This window comes from Equus caballus, chromosome 18 (genome assembly GCF_041296265.1).
Source record: "Equus caballus isolate H_3958 breed thoroughbred chromosome 18, TB-T2T, whole genome shotgun sequence".
NCBI classification, from domain to species: domain Eukaryota; kingdom Metazoa; phylum Chordata; class Mammalia; order Perissodactyla; family Equidae; genus Equus; species Equus caballus.
Genome location: NC_091701.1, coordinates 36,650,110 through 36,669,740, shown reverse-complemented (window position 1 = coordinate 36,669,740; position 19,631 = coordinate 36,650,110). Strand labels below are relative to the sequence as shown.

Genomic DNA, 19,631 nt, shown 5'->3' with positions numbered 1-19,631 from the left:
GGGCCGTCTTCTCCCTGCATCTTCCCATGGTCTTCCCACAGTGCCTTTCTGTGTCCTAATCACTTCTTATAAGGACAACACTCAGCTTAGATTAGGGCCCACCCTCATGATCTCATTTTACCTTCATTACGTCTTTAAAGAGCCCATCTCCAAAGATAGTCACATTCTGAGTTACTGGGATTAGGACTTCACCGTGTGAATTTTGAGGGGACACAATTCAGCTCATAAGAGTTTTAACTCTTTAAAATGTGTTGAAAGAGACAATGCATCTTTTTCTACTCCTAGATGAAAACTATAGCGTGTGTGATTTTTCTGCTTACTAGCCTAGGTCCCCTGGGGATTCAATTCAAAAATTAGAGTAGTTTGTTTAATATTACCAAAAGTCAGAGGGGCCAGCCCGGTGGCATAGTGGTTAAGTTCGCATGCTCTGCTTCAGTGGCCCAGGGTTCGCCAGTTCAGATCCTGGGCGTGGACCTAGCATCACTCATCAAGCCATGCTGTGGCAGGCATCCCACATATAAAAAATGGAGGAAGATAGGCACCAATGTTAGCTCAGGGCCAATCTTCCTCAGCAAAAAGAGGAGGATTGGGGCTGGTCCAGTGGCGCAGCAGTGGTTTGCACGTTCCACTTCAGCAGCCCAGGGTTTACTGGTTCAGTTCCTAGGTGTGGACCTACGCACCACTTGTCCAGCCATGCTGCGGCAGGCATCCCACATATTAAGTAGAGGAAGATGGGCACAGATGTTAGCATGGGGCCAGTCTTCCTCAGCAAAAAGAGGAGGATTGGTGGCAGATGTTAGCTCAGGGCTAAGCTTCCTCAAAAAAGAAAAAAATCAGAATGAAATTTAATACTAAATCTCCTCCCTCTCTGTACATTGGGCCTGCTTTATGTTGGAAGCCGGCAGCGGGATAGGGCATCCTAGACTTCTCTATTTCACCGTCTTAAGCTTCATTTCTTCTCGCCTCTCTTGCCCACTCCCAAATCCCCCCAGCTGCTAGTCAGGTTTTGGTTCTTCCAAGGTGGTAAAGGTATAGGAGAGGTCTTACTTGAACTCTTCATAACTGCTTCCTGTTCTCTGGCCTGGCAGAGATTGAAAGCTCCCTCTCTTGGGAGTATTTATGGTTCTTTAGACATTCCCACTGCTAAGCACCTCTCACTGCAGTGTTAACTAAGAGGATGATGCCTACTTTATAAGTGGGCCACTCTTTATGATTTTTTTAACTCTGGGAGGCAAGATGACCCAGGCAGAGTAGTCACTTCAATTCAGTTGTCACCGGCCAGCTTTACACGTATGAGTCAGGTCACAGCCTGCCATATTTCACAAATGCAAAAAGCACATCACTTAGCGAGCTCTTAAAGTGGTGTCCTACATCATTTGCAGGGCCCATTGCAAAACGAAAATGCAGGACGACTTGTTCAAAAATTATTAAGACTTTCAAGACTGTAGGGCCCTGTTGGACTGCCTGGGTTTCATATTCATGAAGCTGCCCCTGTCTTGAATCTTCCTCTCAGAAGTTTCGTCACTGGAAGCTAGAATTCCAGCCCCTCTCCTCCAAACGGAGGGCAACTACTTTCTCCATAGAAAACCTTATAATCTTCTTCACCTTCTGACACCTCCTGTTATGGGTTGAACTGTGTTCCCTCAAAACATATATTGATCCTAATCCCTAGTAACTCAGAATGTGAACGTATTTGGAAATAGGGTCATTGCAGATGTAATTAGTTAAGTTACCATGAGGTCATACTGGACTAGGGCAGACCCTTAATCCAAAATGACTGGTGTCCTTAGAAGGAGACAGAGACCTATGGAGAGAAAACAGCCCTGTGATGACAGAGGCAGAAATGAGCAATGCATCCACAAGCCAGAGGGATTGGCAGCAAATACCAGAAGCTGGAAGAAGGAAGGAAGGATTCTCCCTTAGAGGTTTCAGAAGGAATATGCTCCTTCTGACACCTTGATTTCAGATTCTGTTGTTTTAAGCTACCCAGTTTGTGGCAGTTTGTTATGACAGCCCTGGGAAACTAGCACACCTCTTATTATTCCTTATTCTGGTTGAAGGGTCTAAAAGTCATAGAATCAGTTTTCCAAATTGTCATTGCAAATTTCACCTAGGAAGTCTGATTTTAGATTTCACTTCTATTGTATCTCAGTGTCCAGGCTGAAAATTGTAACATTCAGTCATACTTTCCAAAAGCATCAGAGCAATCATTTTTATAATCACTTTTCTATTTAAATATATGTCCATAAAGTGGTTCTTTACTGTGACTAGATGATTTATTTCTTTTTAAATATACTTTATTGAGGTCAGATTGATTTCTGTCTCTGAATTCCTGTACTCATATGAGTTGAGGAATAATTCCCAAAATATAAAGGATGATGGCCAGTTCCAATCTTGATTCCGTCCTCTCTTAATATTTTTTTCAGAGAAGGCAAGCATTTTCTTTATTTCACAAATGCATATGGTTTGTTCTGGATTCTTCATTTTGGGAAATATGTCCGAAGGCATTTTATGATTCTTCAAATATCTACAATTAAAACAGCATTTAAACAATTTCCAAGGACTGTTGTGAGAACGATCTTCTAAAATATTCTGCATTAAATTAATACTTTATTTCACACAATGAAAGACCGTGTCCATATATTCTTTCAAAAGTTGTATCACACGTAAAATCCTAATGTTATATAGTTACTTCTTTAAAAATACTATTTTATATTTACCCCTTTGAGAAACTGCAAACAAATTTTTGCTCAGATTTGTAGCATAAGCAGCTGCTCCCTTGAAACCTTGTTCCAGCCGGGCAAGTTGCAAAGCAAGGACGCTGTGTTCCGTGTACTGGGACCTGGACCATGCCTCCTTCAGCAAGGGGCTCAGGAACTAAACGCCCTCTGCTGGCTCTATCTTTTCTTCTTTTATCCTTAGATTAAGAAATAGCTTGCCAATATATATACACATATATATATTTATTTTTATATATTTATATGTATTCTGTGTGTACTTAAAATATTCACAAGTGCATTTGATTCAGCTTTATAATATAGGTTGTGATTTCCCTAGATTTAGCTTTGAATTTATAAAATACTTTGCCTGTTGAGCTCCTCAGGACAATATTTACTGTAAAAGGTCACAGTTTGAAGGGACTGTATATATTACTCTCTACCAACTGCTTCACTTTCCAGATGAAGAAACTGAGATCAATAAAGTTACAAGATCCACCCAATTTGAGAGAGACGCTTAGTCACAGAGGTCTCTCTCGACCCCAAGCTCATTGCCACTATTCTTTCACTTGACTATACTGTCCCTTACACAACCATCACTTAGTCATTTTGGAGCTTTGGACCCTCTAAGAGACCTCCTTAGGTATTTGAAGTTCAGTCAATTTGAGGAATCTGTTAACCATCCAGAAGGTAAATTATAAGAAAACAAACACATCATGATAGTTTTCTCCCTCATTCTGTAAAAATAGCCCAGGGAAATTTGCATTGAAATAACAAGGAAAATTGTTTAGCAACAAAAATTAGACCTTTAGCAATGTGATTTATTTTTCAAAATTTTCTCTCTTACTGCATGTCACACCATCCTGAAATAAGCATGCAGAATGCATAGATGAAATTGAACTTATCAATGGAACTGCCAAGCAGTGACTTTTGCTCTCAGATGGGGTCTTTTTCTGTCTTAATTGATTTCAAGCTTCATCTATAGCTTGTTAGCTCAGTGGTTTGTGTAAAAGAGGGTAAGGAGAAGTAGGTGGCTTCTAGATGTGTCCTCTTAACTTATCTTAGATGCCTAGATGATATCTATGGTCTTTTGCAGTTTTAGTGCTCTAAAACTATTATTAAAAAGAAGATGGGGGTGTGTATCTCATGTTTAATATTTCCATCCTGTTCTCAACATCAGCTACGAAGTATTACTCTTTCCCCTTTCACTTCAATATAACTATGTATACATAATTTAATTTGATATTTCTTAATTTGTGCTCAGGAAGTCACATCATTCTTCCATCCCTGACCAGGTATGTGCTCATACCCTAGGACTATCCATTCCACTTTGCCCAGGAAAGACTATGCTCATTAAAAGTCTTAGTACATTCTTCACTTTCTTCGTGTAGGATTTTGTATCTACTCTTACCCAGATCACTTATCCCCACTGTAATGCAGGTATGGCATCATCTGTGTATATCTTTGGAACAGGACAACACTAAAATAATGGGATTTGGAAAATGACACAGACCTGAGTTTGAGACCTTCCTCCACTACTCATCAGAACCAGAGTTACTGTGAGGCTTTGTCAGGATCTTGGCTTCCTCATCTGGGAAAAGGGATAGAGGTGCCCCCTGTTTCCTGGGCTATTTCAGAGGTTGAAGGAGGCAATTCATGTAAACTCTAAACACAGAACTTGCCCCAAGTAACATCTCAGTGTTAGTTATTATCTGTGCAAAATCCAGGCATATAATCTGCATTTGATTACATTCTGTCTCATCTTTGTGTTTTATTTTATTTTGTAAAACTTGTTGCCCAGTAACAATGCTAAGGATATATTCTGAACATCTTTGGAAACAATTCTAGGAAAGGAGTATGTGTCCAATAATTACTTATTGAATTGAAATGAAAACAATTTGTCTTTGAATTCTCTAGCCCACTTTGTGGAAAACAGAGCAAGAGAGTAAGGTAATATAATAAGCAGCATGCACTAATACAATAAAAAAAAGTGACTGATGTTTCTATTTTCTTTCTACTTCATTTTTAAATCTCCCCATTTTAAACACACTGATATTACAGTTTATGCATGTTTAATACTTTACTCTGCCTTGAAGGGTTTTAAAGGAAGACTACACTGAGAAATCTAATACATATATAAGCATTATGCTCCATTTACTCATATTTTACTATTGTACTATTGAAGAATATAAATTGCAAATTTAAGCCCAATTAGCATTCCTTCCAAAAGTTACCCCACTCGATAAGCTTGAATGTGTAGCTGTTGCTTTCTGTGTGATTATGGTAGCATTCTGAGATGGCTCCAACATTCCTGTCCCCTGGTGTACATACCTTGTATAGACACCCTTCCCTTGAGTGTGGGTGAGGCTGTGACTATGACAGGAAAGTCACTCCATGATTACATTATGTTATGTAGGACCTCATATTAGCTGACCAAAGAGAGAGATTTTCCTACTGACCTTGAACACGAAAACTGCCATGTTTTGGAGATGGCCACATAGCAGGGAACAGAAGGCAGGCCCTAGCTGCTAACAGCAACCCCTGGCAGAGAGTCAGTGAAAACACCAAAAAGCACGAAGATGCGACCTCAGTCCTTCAAGTGAAGGGAACTGAAATTGGCCAATAATCAGGAATCTTGGAAGAGGACTCCAAACCTCCAGTGAGATCACAGCTCTGACCAACGCCTTCATGTCAGTCATGTGGGACCCTGAGTAGAGAACCCAGCCACGTTGTGCCTGAATTTCTGACCCACAGAACCGTTAGATAATAATTTTGTGCTGTTTTAAGCCACTAAATTTGTAAAAATTTGTCACACCATACTAGAAAACCAATATAGTGGCTATCAAAAAAAAGGACATAATGCAAAAACTAAAAGTCTCACCATGTGGAATATTTTCTCCCATGCTGTGTCTACATCATTTATTTATTCATTCAATAAGGCATTCATCCATCTTTTTATTCAACTGATGTTTTGAGACTCTTAAATATTTCAGGCTTCATCCAAACCATTTAGACCTTTCATGAAACTTTGAATTTGATACACATACATCTAACTAGTGCCAACATTTCTGTATGAGTTTCCTCCATTATTCTAGCCTACCTTGAACTCTGTTCTCCATGTTCTCATTGCAATCATTTTCTGTAACAAATTATTTTTCTCTTGGTATTATTCTCTGCTATGTTTTCCTCTGATTGTATCATTCCTTAAATATTTATTCTCTGAAAGATTGGCCCTAATGCATATAAATTACAAGGAAGTAAAGGGAATTCTTAGAAGGGATATTCTCCTTCAGCCATGGGCAATTGAGTACATACTTTCCCTTTATCACTATCTCATTGTTTGGCACCATAGAGCAGCAAGATATTTGGTCTTTAAGGTTCTCACTGATTTATGCCTGTGAATATAAAATAGCAATATATATCATCCACACGACATCTATATCAAGTATTATATTTGTTTTAGTGTTTACTAGCCACAAATTCATGGGAAAAAGTTTGTGCCATCCTTTTTGAATATACTTTTACTGGTATTTTGGTAATATTTCATACCTTAAAAGGTTTTCACTTACATTATATCAATAGGCACTTCCTAAAAGTCTAGTGTGTGGCATATGATTACATAAAAAATGATTAAATATATAAAAAGCCTCAAAGGCAAATTTTAATGTCCTAGATGGCACAAAGATACTCTTATTGTGTATCAGTTACAACTGCCTCTTATCTGTAAAGATAAACTACTCTTTAGTTTAAATTAGACATAATTAAAATAATTCACCTCCAGGTTATTACTACTAGATGGAAATAATACTAAATTTTTCTTGGTGGTTTCAAACTTAAAGAAATCCTATTTACTTATGGCATTCATCATTGCTGCAAACTAAGATCAAGCTCTATTTAGTTTGGCTTCCTCCAAAAGCTGACACTGAGACAAGGATTCAAGTGCAAGTAGTTTATTGGGTGGATGGCCCCAGGAAGGACCACTGGGCAGTAGGGAAGGGAAAGGAGCCAATACAGGGTACATTACATATTAGTTATAGTGTGGGTAACTGGAGTTTAATCCTGTTGGGGATCGTTGACAACTGCTTTAGAACAAGCAACTCAGAATCAGTCCCCTCAAAGGGTGAAGGAGCTGGGGATAATTATACACCACCTGCCCTCAGCTTTTGCTTGAGGTGTGCTTCCGGGAAGTAGAACTGATTAATTCCCCAGGTGTGACTAGGTGGGTAAAGCAGCCTCTGGTAGTGAAAACCCTCAGGCAAAGGGACAGAGGTCCTGGCCTTTGAATGTTGGGCTGGAAGCAAATGGAACAAGAGAAAGTAAACAACATTTTGGGAGCACCTGCTGTGTGTTCGGCAAAATAGCAGTCACTTAAAATATATTGTATACTAAATATGATACAGCACATATCATATGTTACATATTTCTTCAATAACCTTTCAAGATAAGCATAATTTCAAGATAAGCATAATTATTACTCTTTTACAAATGAAGAACATGAGGCCTGAAAAGGTTAAATAAATTCCCCAAGTGGGAGAACCTATCTTTGAACTAATCCCATGCTCTTTTCACACTTACCATTTTGCCTCTCAGTGATAATTACAATTTAAAAAAAACCCTCCAGACTTTACTAAGATTTCACTAATTTTTCCCTAAAGTTCCCATATGATTCCCTGTTCGTTGTTTCCAGGATACCATATTACATATAGTTATCATATTTCCTTAGGCCACTCTGACAGATGCTCAGACTTTCTTCTCTTTGATGACTTTGACAGTTTTGAGGGGCAGTGGTTAGGTATTTTACAGCATGTCCCTCAGTTTGGGCTCATCTAATGCTTGTCCCATGGTTAGATTGGTTATAGGTTTTGGGGAGGAAGACTACAAGCTGAAGTGCCATTCTCATCACATCATATCAAGGGTGCATGGCAGCAATGTGACGTATAATGTAGAACCTGGATGACTTGCCCAAAGTCGCATCTGCTGTGTCTCTCCACTGTAAAGTCACCACCACCCCATTCCATGTTCTACTGTCTAGAAGCAAGTCAGTAAGCACAGCCCACATGCAAGGGGGGCAGGAGAGTTAAATTTCACCTTCTGAAAGAGGGATCATCCCCATAAATTATTTGGAATTCTTCTATACAGGAGATCTCAGAGATCAATTTTAACACATTTCTAAAAACTTCAGTCTAAAATTGGGGGCCATGTCTTTATGTTAAATTTATATGTAACACATTAAGATTCTCATAGTAAAAGATAAGTCTAGCCCATGAGCCACTTGTTTCACTCACTGAAAGAAGAAAAAATTCAGATCTCTTTAGTAGGTAGATTGTGACGTGACCATTTCTGCTGCCTAGAAGCGGCACTTCCTCTCAGCAGTGTGTAGGCTATGGATTGAGCACTGGCCATCGTGACCTATAAAGACCCCTCTGATCATTCCTTGGTGTTACAATGACCATAAAATGCACCTTTAAATTTGTTAAGTATTGTTTTTTGGAACAAACAAAAATTCCTCTTAAAAAAAATAGTCTGAATATCTCAGCCAGACACATACATTTTACTTCTTTTAAGTAAGAAGAACATCCCATAGTCTATTTAGAAAGTTAGCAACTAGAGAGTTGGAGTAGAAATATGTATATCTGGTAGGTTTTCATTTGAAGGCTAAGATTCTTTATTAGCAATTGGAATGGACCCTAGATGTTTCTATGGTAACCTACCGAAGCTTTTCTTTCCTTTAATGGAAAGGTATCATTTCTGTACATACCACACGTAGCTTCTTGTTCTGTATTGGATCAAGTCCTTTGATAACATAATAACAGAAATAAACTGAAAAAAAGTTCTATAGTCTGTCCCTGCTTGTGGTGAAATTATACTTGGGTACTAAATAATAAGAATAAAAAGCCCTTTTCATTTTGGCTGTACTCACCATGTCATTTTTAATAACAAAAGTGTATGTCCAAGTATTTTCATGAGGTTGTATTAGAAATAGGTTATAGGCTATCCTTTGACAACCTTTGCAGTCTGAAAGCTCTTTGCTTCTTTTGTTCCCTAAAATCAAAATTCCCTTGCTTGACATTTACATTCTATTATAAACTTAACTCCTCTACTTATAAAACTTAATTTTCTACTCTCCTTAGTACAGGCATTCCACTTCATTTGGCCAGTATCCTTGCTGTCCCTGAGCACACTCTATTCTCTGTGCTCACTGACAGCTTTCTGAAACCTTTTAGACCCACTCCTGTCCTTATCATACCTTTTTCTAAATGCCTTCTGTATAGCAGTACAATTTTTTTTTTTCAAGATGATTGTTTTGTATTCCCATTGAGATTGAGCATAGGGATTGGGTATCTATTTACTTATTTATTTTTCCTCTTGTTAAAAAGTGAAAGTGGATTTAAACAGAATTATATACATATATAATATTATATACATATACTATATATGTTATATTATACATATATAATAGGTAAGAAAGAAAAGTGAAAAATCACATCTGCATAAACAAGGATGATATAACAAAAAGAATCAAAGTATGTGGCCACTATAAATATTTGTCCATAGAATATTATTAATTTTCCCTGAAGGGACTATGTATTTGGCAGTAAGAAAGAAAAGACAAAGCTGTTCCTCAGGAGACAAACGACTCTTCCTAATACTCAGTGAAGTATGAAATTCTCTTAGGGGTACTCATAGGAAGGACCCTATGTCATGTAAAGAACAGCATCTTCACCAACTTCCTTATACACAAAAAAGAGTTTGAGTTTTAAGCTATTTTTATATTCCTCTGGGTACCCATATATTTTTGGGTACATATACCTTGTTCAACAAATTCTTAATTAACAGGGTTTTTTTTCTTTAAACCACTAATTTTTGGTGACTGGTAGGTTGCTCAAAATTTAGCATTGTTCTGAGATATTTCCTAAAAACATTTGTTTTCTAATTTTTTTTTTCCAAATTCAAGCTTTCTAAATTTATGTCCCTTGTCACTGGACCAAAGATTTCACAAATTATCTGGACTTGCTGCTCTTGCTTATCTAAAAGTAGAGATAAAAGTATTTTAGAATTGATGGACATGTAGCATAACCATATCAATTTACAGTATTAGAATTAGAGGGCCAAAAGGACAAAGGACTTCTATAAAGTCATGGCTATGGACTGAATGTTTGTTTCCCCGATTCCCTCTCATTCATATGTTGAACCCTAACTGCCAATGTGATGGTATTTGGGGGTGGGGTCTTTGAGAAGTAATTAGGTTTAGATGAGGTCATGAGGGTGGGACACCCACGGTGGCATTAGTGCCCTTATAAGAGGAAGAGGGGACCCATCTCTCTGTCATGTGAGGACATAGCAAGAAGGTAGCTGTGTGCAAGCCAGGTAGAGAGCTCTCACCAGAACCTGACTATGCTGGCACCCTGATCTCAGACTGGCTTGCACACAGTCTTACTTAAACTAGGAAGCAACTCAGGATAATGGTTAAGACTAGGGTGTTGTATCAAGAAGAATTATGCATAAGACAGGAGAAAAGTACTTGAAAATATGGTGGAGAAAGGATTGAGCATCAGAAGAATCATAAAGTACCTAGGAGAGAAGTTCTGCTGGGACTAAGTAGTTTAATGGAGACAACTCTATCTTGGTAAAGTTAGCAGGAAGTTTGGGGTCCATCCCTAAGTAACAGAAGCTTCAAAGGAGATAGACTGGTGGGCTGAGGGAGCCCAATGATGCTGCTAGTAACCAAACATTTTTCTTTTAGTAGATTTTTCAGTTAACAGCCTACCCTTCTCAGTAAGAAAAGTTCTATTGATAGTGTGAGATGAGAGAGGTATATATGCCTCTGTGGGGGGCGTGTGTGTGTGTGTGTGTGTGTGTGTGTGTTGGGGTTTTATTAAACTAGGGTAGCATCAAACTTTCTGCTCAGTGAGAATGTATAATATTTCATTTTTTAAGGGAAGTTCTTCAAAATATTCTGGGAATCCCATTAATAAAATGAATACAAATTTATGTGAATTTTTCCAAAAAGCTTAAAGTATTTTAACATTTAAGCCATGCAGAAATTTAATTTTAAGCCCCTTAGAGAACGGGCTGCTACAATGATACACTTCAATTAATTGGTTAATCAATAGAATAAATATTTCTTTTGTCCTACATGTGCACAGACATAATTTGACATCATCATTTCCTAAGTGCCTTCTTAGGGACTGTCTTCCCCTTCAAGTTGAGGTTAGTGTTCCTCCTTGTGGCTCCCTACTCCCCCGTCTCCATATACTTTCTTTATTAGGAATGACAGTAGAAACTTTTATCATCCCAACACCAGGAATAATTGAACCTTATTGAAGCTAGTTTGTTTTTATATTATTCACATAATGAATCACATAACCAAGTTTGTACTTATAGCTAAAAAGCTCAGAGCCAAAGTTGTGGATTATTTAAATGAATGTAGGATTTCAGGGAATTAATCTTACATACTTTACAGTAAAATAGTAAAAGTGCTTTCCAGGTTGACTTACATTGCCAATTTTTTCATAGCTTTTGGAAAAAAAAGTCATGTGATAGATGTTAACTATCATTATGCAGAAATACATAAAATGACAGTATAACACTTAGAAGAAAAGATAAATCTAAGAAACAGCCAGTATTAGTGCCTATTTTTTAGGAATCTTTAACAAAAAAATCTTACAATCTCTGAGTAACTATCAGGGAAAGAAAAGGATTGAACACAACAGATTTGTCATTTGTTTCCATGCCAGGAAACACTCTGGCCAGGCCAAAAACCTGGCAGATTCAGCTCATAAGTTTAACTTCCCACAAGTTTTAATCAACTCCAAGCTTAATAGATGTTTCTTTAATATAAATAATAATATAATTTATTTGAATTAAGAAAATGTTACTTGATTGTTTGCTCAGTTCTTGAATTAAGATTTGAAAAAGCAATTTAAAACAATTTTTAAAACTCCTGTGTAGAATTTATTAACTATTGACCGAAGAGGCCATTACCATTTAATATTTATGGATTCAATTTTAGTTATTTTATATCTTTAAGTTTCTATTAATATACAATTTAGAGCTTATTGTTAATTTTATCCTGTAATAACTGGGAACTCTTTAAAATTTTTTGTTTCTTTTTCCAGTTGGGAATGATATTTTGAAAGGAGATCTCACCTCATTATTGAATGAGGTTGAAGTGAAGTTAGGATCAGGTTGGAGCTATGGGGAAGCTATATTGAAAACTATTGTAATAATTCAAATGTGAGGCAATCTAAGTCCAGATTTTGAAAGTAGAATTATGAATGGAAGAAAAGAAGAAATAGCTAAAAAGGACAAGTAGAAAGAATCTACAAGACTTAGTGTCTAATTTAGGGAGGTCAGGGGATGATGAAAGATAAGAGAGGAAAATGTAAAAGATAGATGAATAGAGAGATTGAATGGAAAAAGGCTTTGGATGAAAGATGAGTTAACTATAGACACATTGAGTTTGAGGCATCTCTTGGTCATTCAAGTAGAAATGTACATTAGTCAGTTTGAAATAATGGATGGAAGCCCAGGAATTGGTATGGCTTTGGAGCTTCCTTTTGGATAAATTTGAGGGGATTTATTTCCTAGGAAAATAAAATGTGAAGAATCAAGAATAAATGGAGTAGAATGGAAATCATACTGCCACTGACCTGTACATGTATCCCAAAGGCTTTGTTGACACTAGGTTGACCCCATGATAGCAGGCCCTACTGAGACTTACTTGGAAGGAAACTAACTCTTGGATTGATGGGTTTGAGTATGAACAGACACCTCATGGCCAACTGAAAAACGGGGCCAATGTGAAATATTTGTCTTTTTTGGATATTTTCTCATACCAATATCGTCACTAACATCCTCTAGAGTGTCTGCTACAGGCTAGGATAATCAGGTTTTGTTGGATGAATGATTGAGCCAAGTTACCATTCCATCTTCAGCATATTATAGTCCCTTGGTAGGAGTATAAGCCAACCAAAGACCAGAGAAGTCCTCCCAGCCAAGCATTAATAAGATTGAAATGCTCTTGGAATGATTCCTATTTCTATAGAAGTTATAATAACACTACTCTCTTCTAGGTTGCGTGTATCCAACTCTTTTCAACATTTAATGATTGGTACATGTTCCTTCTTTCCTCATAGGCCATTTCATTTCACTTGCAAATTTACTTTGTGAAATCCCTGGTGAGTTTTAATTCCATTGTGCAAGCTACTAAAAGAGGACCAAATTAGTGTAGAAATGGCTTCTATTTAATTATAGTACTTAGAAAAATGCAAACTTTAAAATGAATACATATCTATTGAAAGAATGTATTCATTACAATCTGTGAGTAAATTAGAGTGCATTACTAAAATAATCACTCTTTCTCTAGGAAAGGGTCTGTAATGAGGAGAGAAAATATTTGTTTACTCTCAAAATTTGTAATGCACTTGTCATAAGGTTAGATTCTTCTTAAGTATAGATAATCCCATCTTAGAGGAGGAGGAGACATTTGTATGAAAGTATAGATAAGACCTAATGATCTCCTGTTTATCTTGGCAGAAAACACAGTTTTAATAAATGGCCAGCATAAGCTTCCCTAAAGGCTTGCTACCTTGAAAAATTGCTCTAATCATTTACCGCAATAAATCACATGGAATCTTTCCATGTGCTTTCTAGGTCTCTCCAAATGAGTGGCTCTAGGGAGAAAGAGAAACATTATAAATGCATTTGCTAAAATGTGAATATTTTTCCATCACTTTATATTTTTTTGTCTTTAGAAGGAATGAGTACAATATGTATGGGAGCTGCTTTCCCCCCATTTTTGATTAAATGTGAATTACTACTCAAAGGAAAATGCAATTGGATTTTTAAAAATTTGTACTAATACTTGATATCAAAATGGTTATGTAATAAACATTCTATTAATCTAATTTGTACCAAATTATATTTTATATAAATTTTAAATAAAAATTAGTGTCAAAATTTGAAAAGCTATAGTATATGCCCAATAAGACTAATACATATTTACCAGTTTTGATATTGGCTCCTTTAAGATGATGTAAATGTCTTTTAATAGTACCTCATTAAAAAAGAACAGTGTTTCTACATTAAAAAGAGAAAGCATAAAGGCAAACATTGACTGGAATACACAAACTGTTTAAAAGTCTGCATATGAAAACACACTGTGAACAAATGTCAAATCAGAAAAATATCTGCAACATGTATAACAGAAGGTAATAATCTTACTTGAAGTGTATTTTAGAAATGGACAAGAAAATAAAGAACTCCCTCAACCCCCAATGGAAACATCAGCAAAAACATGACTAGGAAATTCATAAAGTATTGATGCCAATATTAAAAATGCATAAATGCATTGATAATGTTAGAAATATGATTTAAGATGAAATGTTCTTCCCATACTAAAAAGATAAAAGACCAAAAAACAAAAACACAATACCCAGTTAGGACTGGCCATTGTGATCACAATCCTGGGAGGTGTGGGTAGGGATGGATATAAATGCAGTGCATATAAACTTGGTGTGGAATCAGCCTGATTTAGGTTCAAACTGGCTTTACCACCTCCAACACGTTACCAGTCTTTCAGGGTTTCCATTAAACTCTTGAGTAAAATCGGGATAATACGACTATTCATAGATTGTTGTGAGAATCAAAGTGGGTAATGCATGTTAAATGTTCATCATAGTGCCTCTTCCTATTTTAGCTATTAGTCCTATTAAATTGGTGAAACCTTAAAGAGGACAGTTTGTCACTATGTATTTAAAGCCTTATAATGTTGCATAACCTTTGATCTAGCAAATTTACTTCCAGACATTATTTCTAAAAAAGTAAATATGGATGCTCACTAGATTTTATCCACAAGAGTATTGATGAACCTAATCTATAACAACAAAAATTCACAAATAACACTGTGTGTTACACAACAAGGATTGATTAAGTAAATTACAGTTTACCCACTAAAAATATGCCCTGTTTAGGTTAAGAAGTTATTAGCCAATAGGTAGCAGAAAATATTATAAATTATTTGGGTTTTAAACAGTGAGAGTCTAAAGTTTGTGAGTGGAGCAGTATGTGGCCCATAGTGCAATTAGAGAGATCAGAGTCAGTGAACTGTAGAGATCTGAAATTGCACAGAGCACACAGGGAAGGGAGAATTATCAGACATACATCAAGAGCACAAAGAACTATTAGAAATCAAGGGAGACTAGGCTAGAAAGCTAGATGGGGATGAAATTACGAGAGGCTTTGTATAGCAATATAACTAAGGAATCTGTACTTTATTCTTGGAGAGTGGAGAATTCCTGGAGATTTTAATTTTAATGTAGTGTGTATAGAATGTATTTATGGAATTCCATATGATGTATGGAAATGAGGGGTTTTTTTGACCACACAAGTGAATGAGATATAGGCTAGGATAAAGATAGAGGTCCTGGTTGTAAAGGGACTTAGAGGTGGGAGATAAAGGACATTATTTTCAGAGAAATATCAAGACTTGGTGACCAATCAAACTTCAGAAGTGAAGTGTCTATATTAGGTTTCAATTTTGGATGACTGTGTGAAAGGGAAGAAAATGAGTACAGTTTGGAAACAGCTGAGTTTGAGATGCTTGTAGAGATTCCCAATAATTAATTGGCAATAGATTCCAGAGCTCAGAAGAGAGGTTGGGGATGAAGATTTAAATCTGAGTCATTAGCATTGCAGGGGACACGGAACTGCTTCCAGGAATCTGCCATCTTTTTGGAAGGATAGAGAAAACATTCCCATAACTTCTAGTAACACACATTCTACCAGTAAATTGTAAGTTCTTTCTTTCACTTATAAAAATTTATGTTCAAGTTTTAATCAAATTCCTCATTTTCATTCTTTTGAAAGTGTTTAATGATCATTATGATATTACTTGCTAATGAAAAGAAAGCATTTCAACAACAGGTAGGAATGGACTAATTTTGTCATTATTCTTTGAAGCAGAAGACTTTTATTACTAAGGTTTTGAAAAGAGCACTTAGAGATGATCAAGTGTAGAGTTTAATAATTTCCCACTTACTGTCTTGTTTTTACAGTATTCCTGCCACAAAAACTGTCGTGCATTTTTTCATCTATTTACCTGACTAGTTTTTATTGGGTGTCTACCATATCCCAAGCCCTGTGCTGGGGGCTGGGGATGGAGAGAGGAGAATATGCTGAGTATTTCACTGTTTAAGTGTTCAAAAAATATATTACCAACAACTACTGAAAAGTGAACTTCTTGGAGAAGAACTTAAAAAAAATAAACTACCAAGACTCCTGCACAAGGAGAAATGGTTAAGGTATAATTGACAATAAATATAAAATACCTACTTTTAGAAATGTAACTGAGTGGAAATGCTAAAAAGCAACGCTAACATTTGTTACAACTTTTGTGTAAAAGCAGGAGAGGGCAATTTGCATGTTAATTTATTTATTTATTTATTTTTTGAAGAAGATTAGCCCTGAGCTAACATCGGTGCCCATCTTCCTCTACTTTATATGTGGGATGCCTACAACAGCATGGCTTGCCAAATGGTGCCATGTCTGAACCCAGGATCCAAACTGGTGAACCCCAGCACCAAAGTGGAACGTGCACACTTAATCACTGTGCCACTGGGCCAGCCTCCCAGTTTGAATATTTTTATGGATTGGGGCTACTTTTAAAAATTTGAAACTAAATAACTATAAAAATAGATGCTGCTTCCATGGTAACATAAAAGAATAGCAATGAAAAACAGGAAAGGTGGCTCTAGAATAAAATCCCAAAAGCTGTTCTTTTTTAAAGTAAGTCAAAAAGTTAAACACATCCATAAAATAAAAATATTGAGTTCAATCAAAGCATAAATCATAATAGGGTTTTATGTGATGGTTTAATTTTTCATAATATATATTTTGTATTAAGTTACATATTTGGGGTAATATATTTTGTATAATAATAATAATAATACATATTTTGTATTGTTATTTGTTAGAACAACAGGACAGGCAGTTCATTTTATTAACCTTAACAAGACCATAGGAAGGGTTGTGTATTTATCTTGCCTCTGGCATTAGGCATCAAATGAACATTTTATTTTTTCTTGTAGAAGTAAAAAGACAAATAATTGAGACATAAATGAAAATAAGTGAAGAGAATAATTAATGGCAATAGATTAATATGTACTAAGTGTCTAGTATACGCCAGGTTAGTGTTAGTTGTTTTACAAATTTTACTAATCTTTACAGAATAAAATTGTGGGAAAATCTTTTATCCATTGCATAGATAAAATATTAAAGCTCAAAAATATTAAGTAACTTACCATCAGTTACCCAATTAATCAGGTCAGAGAAATGTCATAATATGATGTTCTTTTATTCTTAACAGTTCAATTTTCTCCAGTTCTATTTGTTTAATTATGAAAGTAATCCATATATACAGAAAAATGTGGGTTGAAAAGTAAAATTTCCTGTTCCAACTCCATCTTCTCACCAGAGGTAATTTACATTCCAGATAGATTTCTATATATTTCTAATAGATTACAATGAATCTATATTAATATAGATATTACAGGTACTATATAGAGAAAAATGTTCGCATATATTTTTCATAAATGAGATCATTAAAAGTAAGTTGTAATCTGGATTTTTTTTCTTTTTTTTTGCTTTTCAGTGACAATACACGTAGACCTCTCTCAGTCATTTTGGTGGCTATGTAGTATTCTATACTATGAATACACCATGGTTCATTTAAACATTCCCCTCTTGGTAAACATTTGGTTGTTTCCATTGTTTGTGTTATAACAAAAAGGGCTCCAGTAAACATTCTTGTATATATATTTGTAGACAGAAAAATATTACTTTTAACTTCTATCTTGTCATCAAGTCAATAATGTAGAGACATTAGAATATATATATATATATGGGTTTTTACTTATTGTTTATTTGTTCACTTTATTTACTAATCCCTGAGATTGGTGTCCCTCTATATTTTTGGTGACTATGACAATACCAGCATTCTTTGACAATGTCTACATAGTACTAAGGTATAAATTCATTGTTCTAACCATGAATTCTTTCCTCTATTTACTTGACTATTATTTATCAGGTCCCTACCTATCTCAAGCAGTCTGCCAAGTGCTGTGGATGAAAAGAGGAGTAAGATATAGCCCCTGCCAGCAACAAGTTTTTCAGTAGAGTGGGATAGCTCATTTCTGGGTATCGAAAACTTGTAAGTGAATAATATATTTTTTAACGTCTATGATCCAGGTGTTTCATGTCATTTAGACAAATATAGGTACAAGACTAGTTATTCTTTTTAACACTAACCATAGCACCTTAATGAATCTATGAGGATAATTCACCTGGGATATCTTCCTCCTTCAATTGCATCTGCAATTGAATCAGTGATTTCATAAATAATGTTTCTCTTTTGGAATTCTGTAGGTCATCATGGTAGATGATCAGTTGACTTTTTTTTCATAAGCTGTTGAAACATCTTACGGGAGATACTTCTAAAAGTCTACCCAATATCATGGTAAATAAACTATGAGGAACAGTCGCATGTGAGGTGAAATATTCAGAGTTTCTGTGTTAGGAGTATTCAAATAACATATTTCTGGCCAAAGAGACATACATAGAGGTGTGTTGAGCCTCTAGGAAGTCTTTTGTTTTTCTTAATAGAGGGACAGATGAGGCTATGGTAGCTCTTCTCTACCCCCACTTCTTCCTGCCTTGAATGTGGACATGATGTCTGGAGTTTCAGCAGCCCTTTTGTGACCAGCTGATGATAAAAGTTAACTTTAAGGACTGAAGAATGGAAGATAGAAACTTTCTGGTTTCTTGACGGAATCATTGAGGACTTGAACAAATGCCAACACTTGACTACCTTCAGATTTCTTAGTCTTCTGACAGTTAAGTTTTTTGGCATTTCCAGCTGAATTCAATGAGACTTCACTGGTTTTTGGTAGCAGAGGCCTCTCACATTCTTTGTGAATCAATATAATAAGCTGGACCATTTTTAAATGCTCTGCCATTGTTCTGCCCATGTTGCTGTTTCCATCATCTTCTTTCATGAGGTCATTTTTCCCTGCTATAATTTAGAAAGATTGATTTAAATATTTTCTTGCTTAAATTGAAACTCTGAAACCCTAATTAGGATTTTAATAGTTATTTTTTTTTTTAAGGGAGAAACTTTCTTTTAATGATCTCCATTGAATCACACAGGTCCTATTTGAAGTACGGTGCCAAAACCCAACAGGGCTGTTGCTTTTTCTCTATGGATTCTTGCTATATTCAGCTACATCGCAAATATAACCAGAATGTTGTGCTGGATAGAATAACTTTTGCTTCCTCAGTTCACTCTAACACACCAGATAAAGAACTCACTGGTGTGCTTCTCTTTGACTTGGGCAGACAACATGTCTACAGAGGATTAACTATGTTGAGTTTGCTTTGTACTAAATTCCCATGAATTCCAGAATCTGCCTCTCAAAGTGGCCATGGAAAAACAGCTGCTCTACTCGAAGATTCACAGCCAAGCAGCCTCCATGTGGCCCACCTTGCAAAGCCATTTCCAATTCTTCCAGAAATCACAAGAATCCTTTTATAGTCCGATAAGTTTCTGATAATTAGTTGGATTGTCATACACACAAAAGGCTGCCCTAGACTTTTATTCAGCCAGCAATCTTATTTAAATACTACATTTTTACTTGGTCCAAAGGGCATCTTCAGATAGGCAAAGCAAAAATGTAACAGATGTGCTTATCCATGCACCTTAAAATTTTATTGAACCTCAAAAACTCATAGAAAACATGATATACAAAAACATTTGCAAAAGAAATTTAGAATAATCACCATTGGGAAAACATCATATTAGTTGAGGAATTATTTTATATTATTCAGATATAACAGAATAAAATGTAGTCTCCGTTT

At 35.9% G+C, this 19,631-nt stretch overlaps 1 protein-coding gene across 8 annotated transcripts in view; it reads right to left on the bottom strand.

Moving 5' to 3' along the window:
- Positions 1 to 19,631, bottom strand: part of GALNT13 (polypeptide N-acetylgalactosaminyltransferase 13) — a 473,172-nt gene that overhangs the window by 21,332 nt on the left and 432,209 nt on the right. The window contains exon 12 of one of the 8 annotated variants that reach the window (XM_070241867.1): positions 17,053 to 18,789. The exons of the other annotated variants lie outside the window; for them this stretch is intronic. Coding sequence (XP_070097968.1) covers positions 18,769 to 18,789 — 21 coding nt within the window. The 3' untranslated portion in view covers positions 17,053 to 18,768. Of the gene's footprint in view, positions 1 to 17,052; positions 18,790 to 19,631 lie in introns of those variants that run through there. 8 annotated transcript variants of the gene reach the window in all.